The sequence below is a fragment of the Gymnogyps californianus genome, chromosome 15 (assembly GCF_018139145.2).
Source record: "Gymnogyps californianus isolate 813 chromosome 15, ASM1813914v2, whole genome shotgun sequence".
In the NCBI taxonomy this organism is placed as follows: Eukaryota; Metazoa; Chordata; class Aves; order Accipitriformes; family Cathartidae; genus Gymnogyps; species Gymnogyps californianus.
This window is the reverse complement of record NC_059485.1, coordinates 13,914,191-13,932,407: the sequence shown is the minus strand read 5'-3', so window position 1 is coordinate 13,932,407 and position 18,217 is coordinate 13,914,191. Positions and strand designations below refer to the sequence as shown.

The window sequence follows — 18,217 nt, the reverse complement described above, 5'->3', positions numbered from 1 at the left end:
AATATAAAAGAGAACTGCCAATCTTGCTGAGATCACTTGAATGTCTTTTAAAGAAAGAAACGAAGTCCTACACTGTTAGCACAAGCATTGCTAGAGTGCATCTTTCTAAAAGCAGGGGGACACTATTGAAATCAGCTACGTCAATCAAATTAGAGAATGCCAAAGCTTTGGTTCAATCACTCCAGCATGTGTTAAAATTTGGTGTTTGTAGAAACGTGTGAGCCCCACACCTTGAAATACTACTTAGATAAGAAGGCATTAGAGCATCATGTTATCACCCCATAGGAGAATTTCAGGGGGGGAATAAATTCTATCAAAGTGTATTGTATCAAAGGGGCAACTTCCCACGAACTCTCAAATTAAAACCCTTTATCTCACATTCCCTACAACTCCTCAAACAGTTCAAGTTCTCCTTTTCCCAATTTCTCCCATGTTCTGTACTTTTCACCTAGTTACCTGGTTAGTCTTTCGCGTTGTTTTGGCAATACCGGCTCTGCTTTGCTCACAAAGTCCGACAGTTCATTTCAGACTATTGCCTTTCCCCTCCTGCCCCCAGAAAGATGACTCTCAGAATAAAATCAGGACTCTGCCTGCTCTGAGCACACAAGAGAGAGTTTATCTGTCCATGGAGAAATGTCCACCTCCGAGTTCGTCATCGAGAGACCCCTCACAACTAGTGCCGAAAAAGAGGTCCCTCCAGTGACACACTTCTCTGCTCATGGATGACTTGTGCGGATGCAGGCATTCAAAGTTTTGGCAAGTCCCCTCATATTCACAGCCACGAGCCATAAACCTGGCTGTGTAACATACCACAGCGAGAGGACTTTTTGCTAGGTTCCTGCAAAGTACTCAATAACAGTATAGATCTAACTCTCTGTAGGTTTTGAAATAAATGGACAGTTACAGGATTTCTTTACAACTGTTACATAAATCCAGAACACAGCCTGAAAAAAAATCAGAGAAAGTCTGGCCCTAGCACAACCTGCCAACAAAACCCAGAGCTCATAATTGTCAGAAAAATAGAACAGCAGAGAGCAAGTTGTCCTCAATCTCGTTTCTACCAGACAGGGCAGCTCACAAAAAGGAACACTCAGCTAAACTAGGGGAAAAAAACCCCGATGAATTCAAGACTTTCAACAGAGCCCTGACTGCAGATTCAAAGGTGCCATTCCCAACTGGAACTCTCAAAAGATGACTGTGGTGGAACTCCTGAAGGATTAACTTCGTTTCTCCTATGTGTAAATTCCTCAGAGCACAGAGCTTTAAATATCAGTCAAGTAAACAAGATGGTAGACCATTCACAGACAAATTCAGAACAGAGCTGCATTTGTAGCTTGGTGAATCATCTCTTAGGAAAAGAAAATCTAAACAGCATCCTATTCACATATGTAATATTCTTGTTAGATTCTTCACATTCATTGAAGATATCAAGAATGAACAAGAAGTATTTTCAATGAATATGAGAATTCAAACACCTCTTTGCAGCACACTTAAAATAAGAATCTTATGAGAATGAACCTTAATAGTTTTTAGGAATAACGTAAGCATATACTCCAATAATAATGTGAGAATCAAACGTACAAGGGAGCAGATGGACAATACAGATAAGGTGCAACTGATGTTGTAACTCCCTTCTGTAAAGTATGTTATACTGTTATTTGACCCATTTGGTCACTCAAATACAAACTTTTAACTCACAAGGAAACAGATTTTTTAGTTATTTATATGCCTATAAAATACATATTCTCAGACTGACATATACACTTAACACTGTTAAGTGTGCACACAAGTGTATAAAAATACTTGCTTATATAATGTATTTCATGTACAAAGAACAAACTCTTTCTGCATCTTGAGTTAAGGATAATCGCATTATAACAACTGGCAGAGCAACTTCAGCAGGTCAAAAAGAATAGTCAGGTTGTCTAACAACTCACCAGGTTGGGGCTCAAAATCTTTCAAGTTCACTTCATACTCATCTTCATTGAGATACTGGTGTCGGCCCATCATTACAATTGCAAATTTAAACTATGGAAAGGAAAAAAAAACCACAACTGGTAAGATACTGCATTAAAATAAAGCCTTCAAGTCTAATTTCATAGTCTAACTTGCAGCAGGTTATAAAAGTATTCTTCAGGGCTTGACAAAGGCCAGTTCTGTTTAAAATCTTCATCAACAACCTGCATAATGGGATAAAATGAATGCTCAGGAAATCATGAACTTGCATCTGGAGTACTGCGTCCAGGTTCAGGCGCTCCAGGGAAAAAGAGATGGCAACAAACTGCAGCAAGTCCAGCAATGGTCCAGTAGGACAGTTAGGGGGCTGGAGTCCATGGCATACAAGAAGCTAAGGGAAATGGGTTTGTTTAGCCCAGAGAAGAAAAGGCTAACAGGGGCATCTAGTCTTCCACCAACTGAAGGGTGTTACACAGAAGCAGACTCTTCTCAAAGAGCTGCACAGCAAAAGGACAAGAGGCAACCATCACAAGTTGCAAAATGAAAAATTCTGATTACATGTAAGGAAAAAAAAAAAAGTCTTCACAATGATAGTGGTAACGCTCTACATTGGTAATACAGTGTCCAGAACGTGGCAGAATTTCCATCCTTGGAAGTTTTCAAATTGCAACTAGGTAAAACCCTGAGCAACCTGACTTAACTTTAAGCTAGTTCTGCTCTGAGCAGGAACCTGAAGTGGGTGGCCTCTAGAAGTCTTGCACCATCTAAACTTTTCTAGGTTACTTCAATGTTTTGCCAAGTATCTCTTTTGATGCAGGACAGAAATACTACTCCTACACGTCCTACCTGATTATTCTCAGAAAAAGCATTATTTAAGTCAAGCAACTGTTCTATTGATCCAAATCTACACTGATCCCAAAACTGTGGTGTTCCAATGTCTTAAAATAAACTCATTTAGGGTCTACAATCAGCAATAAAAACTCTCCCAACTTGCCATTACCTTTTCAAATTCTTTTTCTTGTATGTCCAGCATTGTCTGAATCCGCTTCATAACCTCTCTGAAGTGTTCACCCTAATAATTACAAGATTTTTAATGTCAAAAAAATCTAGGGAAAAAAGGGATGCTGTTAATATTTCCTGCTTCAAGCTTCATTGAAATACATTGCCTTAATCTCTCAGTTATTTACATCATCCGCTACAATACAGTATAACAACATACAACTTGCTATAAATTCAGCAACTTTAAGTCTTACTGATTCATCATTACGCAAACTGTCCCAAGAGTCGACGAAGCACTGCTAGTGATATGTGCAAGTCAGGTTCAAGTTAAGAAACAAAGTTAGAAAATTAGCAGCAAAATAGGAATTTGGAAAAAAAATTTTACATATCCTTTCTAAGCATATTACTTTTTAAAACCTCTACACCTGTGATGCTCCCCCTCAATTAGTAACTTTTTGTAGTATGTTTCTGCATGCCCAAAACAGTGATGAATACCATCAACTTAAAGATCAATAACATGTATCGACTCTCATAGACAGGGAAATGCAGTGCAAATGGTTTCCACCAGAAATCAACACACAGGTTTTACTCTACACTGATCAAAAAAATGGAAATATAGTAAAATTCAATAGGATGCAGAGACGTGGACATATTTCTCATTCCAAAACTTTTAGAAAACTAGGTAATTTTCATACAAACTAACACACATGAACCAGAAAAAGTTTAGAAGCAAACTGCCCCCAGAAATACACTTTGATATTAAAAGAATCAGTGTGACATTCAGCTGGAGCAGCACCACATAAAAACTTAAGAATTTAAATTAAGCTTTCAAAATTAGCTTTCACTCTTGTGTTAACTTCCAGTCCTAGAAGATAAAGCACATCAAATTACAGAAGTTAAGAAATGCAAAGTCATCTTAGAAAATGTTGAAGAAAGCAAACTCATTTTTCATAATCACGTGTCTCGGTAAGAAGCCAAGCAACCACGGCCTAGCCACTTTTGCCATCAAGTCTGCACCGCAATTACTAAAGTGGTATTAGAAACAGGATTGTAGGTTTGTTGTGGGGGAGGTTCTGTGAGGTGTTGGGAGAGGGGGTAGCATTCCTTTGATAGCATTTCAAGTCCTTGGCTGATGCCGAATGCCTACTTCCTAGATATTGCACAGGCTCACTGAAACACTGAACAATCTGTATATGCAAAAGAGTACTGAGATGGTAAGTGAGTTAACCGTAAAAAGGCATACATGGGGCAGAACCTTTTATACAGGAGCAATATTTTCCTATACACTTTTTATACTAATCAATTTCTTTGTCAGTACTTTAAGAAAACATCATCAATATAATCCCATGGGGAGAAAAAGAGAGGCATACTGTACCTGGTGTATCCTCAGCAAGAATGGAATTCCAAATGTCCCAAAAACCTCTTTGTGGAAATGTGCCACTGTGATTAACATCTCGTTTTCTTTATCTATATCTACCTGGTCCAGAGGAATTTCCTAGATCCAGACATAAAATTATGACTGCAATCAGCTAAAACTTTCCCCAAAAGTAACTTATTAAGTAACTAAAAAGCATAATTGATGTACTGTTACTGATGTAAAACAAGTCTATTTAAAAACAATTACAAGAACCATGCTGTTTGACAGCCTTTTGACAAGAGTCACTCACCCCTGTCATGACAGCATTTCAGCTTCCCCTACTCAGTAAATACTCTCCTGGCTTCCCCGAATGGCTTTTTTGACATGAAGTCTTCTATCAGCTGTAGTAGTAGCTGATAGCAATATCACAGACCTCTTGTCATCTCCTCATTACAGTTTACATTGGAAACTTTTTTTTTTTTAATTTCTGATCTTTGAGGCAAGTTAACAGACTTGAATGATGAAATGTTTAGAAAAATCACATGATAAGTATCAAAATTTGGCTCAAGAAGCTCAAACTTAACAGAAAAGGTAACAAAGTCTTCTAGAATACTTTTAGAGTATGAAAGTGGGTTCCTAAGCATAAACATTTATATCATGAGTCCTCAAACAAACCTTGGAATTATTGCTAAGGCAGCAAATGTCCTGTGGACAAGCCCTTGACAAGTCTTCATGTATTGTTATAATAAACATACATAAAAAATTAAAGAATGAAATCATTATAGGAAAGCAGATGGAACAAAGGAAAAATTTTAGAAGTATTATCTTTAAAAATACATATATATTATCATGTAATCTAGCTTGCTGCAAGTATCACAGTACTCGAAAATCGGAATCCAGAAAGACAGAATTACCACTTGAGAGTTTCTTCTCTCAAAGTCAAGTTTTAAATATTCTTTAAGAAAGTAATATTTACCTCTATTCGAAACGTTCGACTTGTTGCAGGTGACAAACACTCTAACAGCTCATCTTCCTGATGGACACCAATTATTTTGTAACTTACAATTTCTAGCAGCCTTAAAAATAAACAAACAGGAAAAGCATTAAAAGAAATCAAGTAAAAAATAAAAAAAAAAAAAATCAATGCAACATTTCTTTCTCAAACCTTGAGAAGGATTAGTGTAGTCAGGATGTAAACAGATGCTACTACTGTATTTGTAAAACTTTAAATTCAGTCTTTAGTAAAAATGAAGCTGTAAAGTTACAAGAGGTTAAAATACTTCTGGCTCATGGCAAAAAAAGCCAGTATGTGCAATTGCAAGACAAAGGTTTTTAATTTAAATTATTTTTTAAACTCTCTTTAAATGACCTCACTTTTAACGCCTGAGAAATGAACAGCATGAAATGCCTGAATTGGAAACAGTTATTAAATTGTGAGTTAACAAATGCAATTGATGAACCATATGCATCTCAAGGATGTAACTTTATGAAACACAAAATAAATAATTACATAAAATTTATATTTGTTGTTAATAAGAACTCTCTTAACGTGAATCTAGAAGCTTTTTATTTTTAACATAATATCAGACTTCATTTGATAATAATGGTTTCCACAGTATTTTAAATTCTACGGATACTTTTCTGCATAAAATCCACATGATCACATAAAAGAAATCAAAATCATCCAGCTTTACCTTAATTTCCCTGAACCTTTTTCAGAGAGTTCTACAACTTTTTTACATTCTTCTAACAGGTCTCGCACACACCCATGCTTATCTGGATATACTGTTATTTCCTGTGGAATTTGAAACAATCGTTAGAAAATCTGAAAATGTAAACAACCATATTAAAGCACAGAATACACCGGATTCTTCTCTTCATCAAAAATTCATCTTTAAAAGATAACAATTACTAAAGTGAACACCTATGTTATCTTCAAAATTCTTGTTAGGAACTGACACATTTTTTTGACATTTATTTTTCATGGTTTTTTTGGTGGTTTGGGGGCGTTTGTTGTTGTTTGTTTGGGGTTTTTTTCCATAAGGTACAACTTTGTTCTAATTTTGCATTATTCAGGGACAACAGAGTGTGTGAGCCATAATCACAGCCATACCAGCTTTGACACAGAAACGACAGCAAGTGTGTAACAGCCAGCCTCACTCACCTCTTCCCTAAACTGGCTATTTAGCCATATGCATTTAAAACTTCTTCTGTTTTCAAAATCAGTTATTTTCATTTTGAGCTTAAGGAAGAAAAGAAAAACACTTTAGGCATACTTTGTATAGGGCAGAATTATTTTTTTTAATTCACACCAATAAAAACAAAAGACTTACCTGTTGATAGTAAAGTTTTTTAGGTTGCCTAGGCTTGAAGAACTGCAGAAGATCTCTTAAAGTACCTTCATAATTATGTCTAAGAGGATTACCAGGACCATCCCTATAACTACAGAAGGAAAAAGAAAAACACAAATATCTCTTTACAATCCATCACTGCTCAGTAAATTGAAGTACCGAGTACATTTTTATTCCTGGCTTCCAGTTTCACGTAATTGCTAGCACAGCCTAAGCATCATTATATTCAGTGCTTTAGTGATTTGTAAAAACAGGTGAGTGTATGGGAAGAGAAATACCATTCACTGTGCGTGGTAACTCTCTTGGATGTTTACAAGCTCACCTTTAATGCTGCAGGGTGGCAGACCTACATTCCTCTGAAACTACTAGTAGAGCAGCACATGCTTTAGATTGTGAAAGGTTAATTTGTGGAGCCATATGACACAGCAAATTCCAGAGTGACCACAGGACTGTAAACTATAAAGAGCTACTCAAATTACGACAGTCTCATTGATGATGAGGGGAGATACCTACAGGTTAATAAAGAGCAATCTACATTTACATGAATACAAAAAGATGATGTAATTTTTGTGCGTGCATTATTCCTGCAGCATATACGTACAACTACTAATATGCTGTTTCCTGCTATAGTTTTATACAGATTCAAATCCAGTTTTACACAACTGTGCCTGAGAACACCACTTTAACCAGAAATGTCCCTTCTACCAGCTGTGAACTTGTTAGATCATCGTCATCTTCATAAAACCTCATTTGCAGACTTTGGGGGAGGAGGGGGAAAATCAGTGAAGTAACTCCTGCATTTAAACCTGTAAAATCAGCAAAAATCCTGCTTTTATGTGCACCTGTTTCTGCTCTGCTCCATTCCAGAAATCTGCATCCACTGAAACAGCACTTGCATTAGCTTACTAATTTGTCTCATACAGTAAGGCTTTGAAATAATTAACGATTTTAGAAATGTAAACAATGATCCTTTAAAATGCATCTTTTTTCAATGACGCTTACTAGAACTCTTCTAAAATGTGCAATTCTTTGAGGCTCTAGAGCCAGCCACTGCAATCCTTAAAACTGTCTATGCAACTTGCTGTGCATGTCAGAATGCTAACATCTTACTGGCAAAGAATTAGTTAACAACCTGGAAAAAGCTACAAAGTAACTGCTACCTATCTATATTTAGGCTAAGTATTTTAAAGAATAGTTTAGACACAGAACACTAAGGAAATTCATCTTACCCTTGGGACTTGAAAAACTGTAATAGCATTGGATCCGTATTAAGTCTTTGCGCAACTGTCTTTGCAACCTGCAAATAAATTTTTTTGTAAGTTCTGAATTATTTCAGGCAGTTATGACATTGCTCTCCAATCATACAGTCATTCATTACACGTCAAGAACATTATGGTACTGAAATTGAGAGACGCACTATGTCTACTTCCCCAAGGCAAAATAAACTATTATCTTTAGCTTCTGAACAGTTGACAAAGAATAAGATATACTAGAAAAAAAAAAATTAGGAGATGGTCTGTTTTATTACAATAAATCACTGTCACCAAAAGACCACAAAATCCACAACAACAGAATAGCTCTACTCCTCTTTTGTTGGTTTTTTGTTTGGTTGGTTTTTGTTTGTTTGTTTTAAATTATAGCATTATTGGGGAAACAAGTAAGACTTGCTCTTTGAAAATTCCCACTGTTCTTTAATTCACTCCAAGGAAGTTAGCTTGCCAGGTAATATCACGACATTATTCCCATCAGTGTATTTCATGTCACTGCCTCACAAAAAGCATGGGGATTCTCTGTCTATTTTTCCCTTACCAAAAAAAACTATAAAGAACTTACACTTCAAGTAAAAATGAAATAAGAGAAAGCGAGTTGCCGAAAAGCAAACAGTGAGAACAGGACAGCAAAAGTCATCCCTGACTTCCCCTGTCTATGCAGGTGCTCAAAGTTTCTGCCTTTGGTGACAGAAAATAAACTGTCTGGTTTTAAGTGATCTTTTTGACGCTGACAAAAGCAACTGCAGGAGAACTGTGGAGAGCCAAATCTACTCAGGCTCTTAACAGATCAGACCAACTTTTTTTTTTATTTTTTTTTTTAAAGTTTCATTGTCCAGTTTTCCTCTTCTGAACACCCCTGGTCACCCTTTATGAACACAACAGGTTTGATCTGTTAGTACTACTGAGCATTAAACAGCGTTGTGTAAAGAAAGCAATACAGTTTGGTCTACAAAATGAATATTGTTGGTGATATTACAAGCAGAAAATAGGTATCACTAGATTCCCAAGGTATTTTCCTTTTAACAGCTAAATAAGTTGAGCAAGTTTTACACGTCACTTAAAAGCAAATGCATAATTTCATTAGAATATCATTTCCCTGACAGAGCAGAATGGCATATCAAGAAAGAATCCTGTTGTCAAAAAACTCATTATTACTAAAACTGGGGTTTTTTAGGGTATTTTCTTCTCACAAGCATTAGCAGCTTCCTTAAATTTTTCATTACCACAACGCAAAAAGCGTACAAGAACAGATCTACTCTTTTCTAAAAGTATGTATAATGCACTTGTGAACTAGTGCGAAAGTTACTTTCAGAACAGGGAAACAAAAGCAGAGAAACAAATAGGACACATGCCTGAAAGTAATTCATCCTATTGGATAAAGTAACAACAAAGCCTGGGTCATTGGGGATGGTTTTATCACAGAAAATGACATCCACACGATGATAGAGGTCTCGGAAGTATTCTTTAGCTGTTGGTAGCTCACTGTTATCATTTTCTGGGTCATCCCTACAAGAGCAAACAAATGATAATACCATTACGTATCACATTGTTACACATACAAGCAGTTAGGGCTTTTAAAAACATGTTCTACAGTAAGTCAGCAACAGTTGAGAGATACAGAAATAAAGTTTAGAAACCTTTTTAAAGAGCCACCACTCCTACACAGTAGAACTAATACAGTCAGTAGTGACCCACACCCCTGAGTATTTCTGTGCGGTGCAAGGCTAAATGCACCCGCATGTTGTACTCGTTCACTTGGCAATCTGGCAATGCTCTGAATCCAGTCGTTTCACAGTGGTATTCCAGCAGTAGTTGTCCCTCCCTCCCACCCTGGTGTAGTACTGCGTGTCTGTATTAACGCTGCCACAGCTTTCCATATACTCCTGTACTAATTGCTTTGCACAGAGGCCAGATGTACAATAGCACCCCTTGAACCACAGAAGCAAAACAGTCGGCACAGACGCGGGTTTGGGTCACTACTGACTGGTACCCCTATCTTCTCAGCGGAGAAATAGCACCAGGGTACAAGCCGTGCACTTACCCAGGAGTCAGCAGCCAGCCAAAGGTGCATAACACCAACTGGGTCAACAGGGAATGCGAGTTCCAAGGCATGACATGAGAAATACATTCATCTCACATAATCTGGGGTAAGAGTGCTGAAGATAGACTAGCTGGCTTCCACCCACTGTCAGCCCATGGAGAGAAACAGAGCAACACAGTTGGGTGTGACCATCAGGAGTGAGAGCATAGAAATGCCGATTTATAGCCCTGACAAGCTTATGAAAGATCCCTTTAACGGATACAAGATGCAGGAGTTCTCCTTTTGCCTTGGAGAAAACTCCAGTTGAAGCACCAGTACACCTATGAGTCGCATATGCTCAGGCAAACTGGGAGCATCTCACCACTGTAGACCAATAAGGAACTTACTGTGAGCATGAGCAGAAAGGAAAAAAGGGAAAGCAGTTTAGTTTAGTTCTAGGCTGAAAGGAGCTCCAAGCCAAGAGCCTTGTACAGTGGTAATGGTACTGAGCCCGAGATCCGAAATGCTGGTAGGCTCTTCAGTGTCTAAGTTACAGTGGCTCCAAGTAAAAAGCTGCAAAACTCAGATGCATTGCTGAACCACACTCTTTGGTAATATTAAGACCTATTTTAGGTTATTAGTTTTCTAAACTAGGAAGAAACCTTCTTTTCCTTAAATAATGTGGCATGTGATAATTATAATACTACCAATATTTTTTCATTTCCCCTTTGAATAAACAAGTGAGAACTGCTGAGAACATGTCTACTGTTGGAAAATTATAGTTTGCTCTTGTTAAAAACGCTAAGTTAAAGGAAGTCCTGCTTTCAAAGTGAACCAGGTGACTTAATTGCAATGATAAGCTGGCCCCTTAAAATACATACTTCTGAAACACTATGATGTCGCCATCCATGAGTTCATCAAGAGCTTTATCAAGAGATACATCATAGTCTTGAATCCTTTCTGTTAAATTGGGTTTAACTTCCTGCAATAAAGAACAAAAATTATTGATCACAGAATAAACAAAAGACAAAAATAAAGGTCACAATAGTGAAGAAATCATCAGATAAGGTAACTTGCATCTTCTTTCAACTGAAACAAATGGATAGATGTGCAAATGAAATGTAATCTTAGCGAGGGTCCAGATACCTCTAATTGCTATTGATAAAGCTGGCTGCTCATTTTTACCTTTGGAGTCTCACTCAAGTTATCTTAATTTTCAAAAGTATTTTGTCATTCAGCATTATCTTGTTAGCACTGAAAATTTTCCAAAATTCAGAGATTAATTTTCTACTGATGCAGCTTCCAGGAAGCTTAGAGAACATGGACTACGCTCACTTATTTTAATAGTGCAGAACTTTTGTACAGCAATTTGCTTGTCTTTTAAAAAAAAAAAATAACAAAGCCATATTAAAAATGCATATATTATAAGATATCTATATGTATATTACATATTTATACTTGTAAGTTGACCTCTTGGGATAAAAGCACCTGTCTAAACCAACTGGAATCAAACTGCAACCCTGACCTGCACAGAGTAGGAGTACCTGACAGTTCTGCTTTTTAGGATGGAAGTGTGCATGCTCCCCTGGAACCACCAGAGAGTGCAGCATGACTGCTAACAAAAATTGCAATAAAAAACCCAACTCCTTGTTCTTACTAGAGCAAGAACTTTGCCTTGGCAAGATCTGCATCTTCAGCACTCAATAAATACAGCAGTTATAAAGATTTACTATTTCTGTATTTGGGCAGAAACATGTTAGCAGACTAAGTATTTTGTTTGCTGACTTATAACTTAGGGAAGGAAGAAGATGCAACATTTTCTCAACTCCGTTGTCTCAGGGGGCACTGAAAATACAACGGCCAATAATGTTAGCAGCATTAGCTCCTCTAACACTGCGACTCAAAGGATATGCACAGATTCAGCACAGCAAAATTGTTCATGTAGGACTTCATGTAGAGATTTTTTGGTTTTAAAGCCTCACACTTCTAGTTGTTTAATTTCAAATCTGTTTTGAAGTTAACTATCTGCTGCTACTCTCTTGCAGCACTGTAGACTTAGGTTACTTAGACTACAGGCTACAGAGTGCTTATGATTTATAAATTACCAGTTATAAGCAACCTTTTTTTAACCAATAAAGCTTCTTTTTCTCTAGTTATAGCATGTGAAAGACAAAAATGTTACAAAAAGTCTATCAATCCAAACCTCATAGAGGATAAGGTTAGTTTCTTGTGGAAATCCTGCTCTTTCACACATAACTGGAAGCAAGTCACCTATTGAAAAAGAAAAGGCATGTGAAATGCGTTGCACTTTAACTGCTAGTGAGACCTCCTGCAAAAAGGAGAGAGCCTGTTTTTCTACCCTGGATAAATAGTTTTAAAATGTCTAAGAAATAGAGCCTTCCAGGCTAAAGCTTCCCTTATTGACATTCAACCCAGCGATAGACTTTAAGGTTTCTTTCCACTTCATCTGAACAACAACAACAAAAATATGTGCAAGGCCATCCAAGATCAAAGAGAGGAAATAACACTGTTCCTTCCCTAGAGAAAAATTTTAATCTCTTTAAAAGAAAAAGAATTAAGACAGCTAAAATACAAAATTAGAAAGCATGTACAAGTCAAAATGAGGCATTCAAAATGACAAATTGAAGTATTTTTACTCAGTGGACATTTGCTGAATTCTTTAAATGGACCCATATGAAAACCAAGGCTCATGCCCAATTCAGTCTGAGCAGCTGCTCTCAGGCTACCATAGTGAAAAGTTGTAGAAGAGTTATTTTAAAAGCTATTGCAGAATTACATTCCACAAAAAACAACTTGAAATAGAGGGAAAAAAACAAACTGGAGAGCAGTATCAAATCACAAAGCTTTACAGCAAGTCTGAAATAGCTGTTTATGTTCAGCAACACCTGGTGAATACATCACATGTAACAAAAAATTAACTGACAGCCAACGGTGTATTAAGGCAATGCTCTCATCCTTGCAGAAAGTTTCACTGACAGAACATGAGGAAGAAAACTATCAGGCGTTGGGAGAAATCAGAATTTCTTTCTGTGGCCTACCTTTCATTTCAGTGATAAAACTAATATTAAAAGAAAAGAAAAAAGATACACAATCTATTGTCTTCAAAAAATTTCAATTAGAACAATGAAATTGAATTTTAGAACTCACGTATTTTACAGGATATAGGTGTGTAGATATGTCCACAATAATTCAAACTCCGAGTCTTCGGATCATACATCTTCAGAAACAACATTACATCATCTACAAATTGAGAAACAAGCTTTAATTTTAAGTAAGGCTTGGGGGGGGGGGGGGGGGGAGAAGAGAAGACGAGAAGGGGAAATCACCTAGATATTTTTCTTTAAACTGTAACAAAGATGTGTCTTTGATTTACTAATTTGATTAATGCCCTTAAAATATTCTTAAATGTGGAATTTTTATAAATCAACTTTATATATACATATAAAAATTTATTCAGTGATTCTAAAAACATGTGAAACGTCTTACACTTGAAGAGAAATGAGGGAAAAACTGTGTGAGAAAAACGAATTTCAGCACTGTAGTTTGATGGGTACATCAACGTCATCATTGAAAAAAGGAGCGCACAATGTTTTCTGAGATATACTTAAAAGTATTTTGTATTTACTCAAGTTTTAGCATATATGCTTACGATCTTTATCAAACTTGGGTAATGTTGCTCCAGTAGCAGCCATCTCTGGATCTACTGTTTCCAAAAATATTGTCCACGGATTTTCATTGTCACTGAGCTCAATCATCTATGTAGAAAGATGTGGAAGAAGAAAAAAAAGTCTCTAGAGAATATAATATAACCTGATATCTGCATTTTCATCACATACAAGAACTTTATGACATTCTATGAATGGGAGAATTTTTTTTTCCTAGTTGTGTTAATGACAGGAAGTTTATGAAGTTTATTAAGAGAAACAATGACAGATATAAAACCACCAAAAAAGTTTCAATGAAGCACAAATAATAGGTTTTATTTAAAATGGATCTATTTCTTTTTCATTTAAAAAAATATACCTACAGCTATCATTATTATGGCAAGAAAATTACTTCACCTTAGAAGTAACAGGACAGTGAAACCAATCACTGGTTTTTGTGATATTTACACACAATGTTTTACATTTTAAGCAACACATTTCATTAAATCCAAAGCTTTTGCCCAAATAGTGTAGGACTCAAAAAGACATTTCTGTTCGAAATCTAACATAAAAATCATGATCATGCTTTTCTTCGTGGAAGAAAAATCACGCACGGCACTCCTCCCTCCTATCCAAATCAATCCACTAAATCTCAAGTCTTCTTAGGTATCAAACTTTACCAGATACAGGTTAAATTAAAACCCTGAAAAATCTGATGGCCCAAACTTACAGATTCTTAAAGAGAACTAAAAATCATGGGTGATGTACAGAAATAATGTCCTCTGTCAATGAATATTTACCGTTTTATTGCCATCTGCTTCATTATCTAACATTGCAGGTCTTTTTGTTCCATTACTTCTAGCTTGCATTGGCCATAATCTGATTTGATCCTGCGGAAATCCCTAAAATAAATAAAAATTGTGACAGGAAAGAGAGAAAAAAAAAAGGCTAAGATACTTTTATTAAACCCCAAACAGATCTTCTATTCTAAAAGGTCTAAATTATGACTGCCACCAATACCTGGCGAAGAAAAAGACTATGAAGCAACCATAATGTAATAAAATAAATACATACAGATATTCAGCTACAGAAAACTTACCATCGTTTGAGAGAGATTTTGAACAAATTCTGTAAGCGTGGAGTTTTTTAATACTTTGAAAACAGTGTATTTCACTTTTTCTTCATCATACATATCATTGCCTTGGTGACCACAGAACTGATCCTCTGCCACTATCTGAAAAATTACATTTAAAGGTTACTTTCATATTAACTAAGGTGCACAATGTAATACCTTCTCGTGATGCTTTACTATGCAATGTCACTGGCTCTCTGGATAGTGGCACACTGCTAACACTATTCGTCTTCACATGAAGAAAATTTGCAAGTATACAGATTATAATGAAATTAAAAAATTGTGATTGATAGTCAAATCAGTGTAAGTAATTAAAATACACTAATTCTTACAAATCCCGAACAATTAAAAACCAGTTGCACTTAGATCCCAATCTTGGAAACATGTGCTCTAACAATCTTGGCACTTAAAAAAAGGCTACATAATTATTTTACTGGTGTAATGCAAGGAGGCTGGCCTAAAATGTTTCCTGTATCTCCAACAGCTCCCGTGCATTCTTTATTAACAGAAAGACAAACGGTGCAACTCTGCAAGTCTCTCCACTGAAAACGGCTCTAGTGTAAATGCAGCGTAGAACAAGCTAAACTTCACCAATATCTCTACTTATGAACATCAGAAAGAAGATGCAAGGAAACATGGAGGTAAATGGAAAACGGGTTCTATTTTCTTGTGCCAGATGGGCTCTGGAAAGTGCCATAAACAGGGTTCCTTAAGGCAATTCATAACAATCTAGTCCATCTGGCTTTTCCAAAAAGATAATTGCAAATATAAGCACTCTCTCCTTCTGCTTCTACTTGATGAGCTCAGTTTGGCAGTAGTCCAGCCTTGCAGCCTATGGCTAGATACATTCTAATTTTAGAAAATAATTCCTGAAGGAGATAAAAGTGTGGTGGCAGGGCAGCCATTTAAAATAACCTGGTCCTTTTCCTTTCACCTGAACTCACTATTTTTACTTGCAAGTACATAACTTCTAGAGAAAACATAAATGCCTATAACATACAGTACTGTGTGTTTCACTAGGATTTGTTGCATATGTAAATATACTTACAAGCACTAAAATCATAATTTCACTTCAAATCACTTCTTCCAAACACAAATTAAAAAAAAAACCCTAAAATCAAGGTTTGTCTTGGGTGGCTCAACATTCTGAATTTTAATGGTAGTTGCAACTTGATCTGTTTCAAAAGCTGACCTGCACTTGCATATAGAGGTGAGCTTCCTGCCTCTCCTTCCTCTTCTGAGCTTCTATCCTTTTCTCTTCTTGTAGCCTTTCTACAAGTTGTTGAGGAATATCATGGTCCGTGACAGGCTGCAAAACTTCACCTACAAAGCAGATTTTGTGATGTCATTTCAAGATTTACATCAAACAGGTTTTTCTTCATATAGACTTGATTTTCCTCTGGTTTGAAGTCAAAACCAGCTTTCTCCATCTTCTAATTAAAAACAAGGTTTGATATCATCATGTTTTGGCAAAAGAAGCATTTTCTATCCCAAGCCTAAATGTACTACTTCCATGAAATATGTATCATAGACTTCTGATTTACCACCAATTTTTTTTGTATACATATATCTACATATTTATAATCAATTGGATTTAGTTTCCATCACTGAAGTTAGTTCACTAATTTTTCCTTCCTGTAAAACAATCAAGGCTGAAGCACTTTGCAGATACACAGTCTTGCCTTACTGTGCTAAGATAAGATGACACTAGATTAGCACATCCTTTCCAAAAGTGAGAGAAAGGCTGGTTGATCCCACGGAATCTATAAATTCCAACTATAACTAACGAAGCCCCTTTGCATAGGAAGACTATCAACAATTCAGAAGTAAAATATAGCCCTAAATCCCTGTATGTAAATCTAACTTGGAACACACGCAGAGTATACATACTTAATTTTGATTCCCTGATGTAAACCAACATGTATGCATTCGTACAGTGCCGTACAGATAAGTCATCGTCATGACCTCCATAGTTGTGTTCAATCGCTTCTTCCTTTGTACATCTTGATACAACATCGTCATCAAATTTACACCACTAGAGAGAAAATTTTATATAAACATAATTTTACACACAAAAACATGTTCTTGAATGATAAATTAATCCTATTTCTGGCACGTCTTTCAGCTCTTTGAAGTAACTAAAATTGCTCTTCAAGCAGCATGAGTTTTTAAAAAATCTAGTTCAGTATAATTTGTGCTACCTGCTACTTGCGCTCAGCATAAGGCCATAAATACCAAACCTTTACTGAAATATTTGAACATTTATACTGAATATCAAAAGCCCAATAACCAGTCAAAGAACTTCTTCTTAAGACTGTTATTCAAATATCTAACATTTCTATATGAATCAGAAAATTGACCTTATTTGTTGTAAAATAAAATAAAAAGCAGTGATGCAGAAGATATCTAGTAATTATTTGTACATTTAAAGTAATACACAGCAAATTTTAAATTAAAGCAATAAAGCCAATTAAGAATGAAAGACAGATAGCAACAAATTCACAGCAAAATCTGACTTGTACTTTCACTGTGAACAGTTATGTACACACAAAATCAGTCAACTCAAGGGAAGAGGCACCTGACCTATCAATGTCCAATCCAATCAAGTCACCTAAACCTATAACAGTGGGACATGCAAAGATATTGAACTTCTGAGTCATGGAAACATCTGAAACGTTCATATTTGCTTCAGCATAAAGTCAGCCTAAAAAAAATGCTGGATAAAATTTGATTGCAGTAGAACTGCAACACACATACACACACAACTGAAGGGATTCCCTTAGTTAAAAGTCTTTTGCCAAAAGCCAATAGCAAAGATGAAGCTGCTCCTCTTAAGAAGGCAAGTGATTCTTTAATGCCTCCAAATGCAGGCTCCTCCCTAAAGACTAAAAACTAGACACGAGGACTGCTGGTTTTTCTTTTTGTAAATACAAAGGAAGTTTCCCAAATACGTTAGAATAGGCACCAAAGAGAGAGTATCAAGCGAAGAACTACATGGAGAAGTCAAATCCCTGTGTGATTGAGTGAGTGTGCCAGCACACTCTTCTGTTAGGGAACAAAAATTCCAAAGATTTGCCCATTATGAGAACTCCAAGTATATATCTGCAAAACGCAAACATGTTTAGGTGCTTTTCAATACTCACTTTGCCATCCCCCTTTGGATTTAAGTAAACAACATAATGTCCGCCATGATTATCTCCACTGTGTACTAGAACTGCATGAAGAATGTAATTCGCAGGATCTTTAGGATCTGTTTTTTGCAAAAATTCATCTAGTGGCAACTGTTCAGGAAACTCAAACCTAGTTTTGAAAAGAATTAACACAGTTTTATTTGCAGTTAAGACAGACACATGCTATTATGCAGGACATCAGTACTTACTCCTAAAGCAAGTTACAAAAATTGAACAAGTTACTGTCACAATGCCATTTCTATTCAGGATATATTGCATACAGTGGCAGGTTTTAT

General features: G+C 36.2%; 1 protein-coding gene across 1 annotated transcript in view; it reads right to left on the bottom strand.

The window, feature by feature from the left end:
* USP7 (ubiquitin specific peptidase 7) overlaps positions 1–18,217 on the bottom strand; it is a 77,775-nt gene that overhangs the window by 4,415 nt on the left and 55,143 nt on the right. Inside the window, exons 13-30 of the mRNA XM_050905662.1 lie at positions 17,895–18,051; positions 16,642–16,786; positions 15,944–16,074; positions 14,719–14,853; positions 14,420–14,521; positions 13,625–13,730; positions 13,123–13,215; positions 12,158–12,225; positions 10,836–10,936; positions 9,287–9,440; positions 7,893–7,960; positions 6,646–6,754; positions 6,477–6,554; positions 6,007–6,107; positions 5,289–5,388; positions 4,331–4,450; positions 2,957–3,028; positions 1,938–2,028 (exon numbers count right to left, since the gene is read on the bottom strand). Of these exons, the coding sequence (XP_050761619.1) occupies positions 1,938–2,028; positions 2,957–3,028; positions 4,331–4,450; positions 5,289–5,388; positions 6,007–6,107; positions 6,477–6,554; positions 6,646–6,754; positions 7,893–7,960; positions 9,287–9,440; positions 10,836–10,936; positions 12,158–12,225; positions 13,123–13,215; positions 13,625–13,730; positions 14,420–14,521; positions 14,719–14,853; positions 15,944–16,074; positions 16,642–16,786; positions 17,895–18,051 (1,931 nt within the window). The remainder of the gene's footprint in view (positions 1–1,937; positions 2,029–2,956; positions 3,029–4,330; positions 4,451–5,288; positions 5,389–6,006; positions 6,108–6,476; positions 6,555–6,645; positions 6,755–7,892; positions 7,961–9,286; positions 9,441–10,835; positions 10,937–12,157; positions 12,226–13,122; positions 13,216–13,624; positions 13,731–14,419; positions 14,522–14,718; positions 14,854–15,943; positions 16,075–16,641; positions 16,787–17,894; positions 18,052–18,217) is intronic.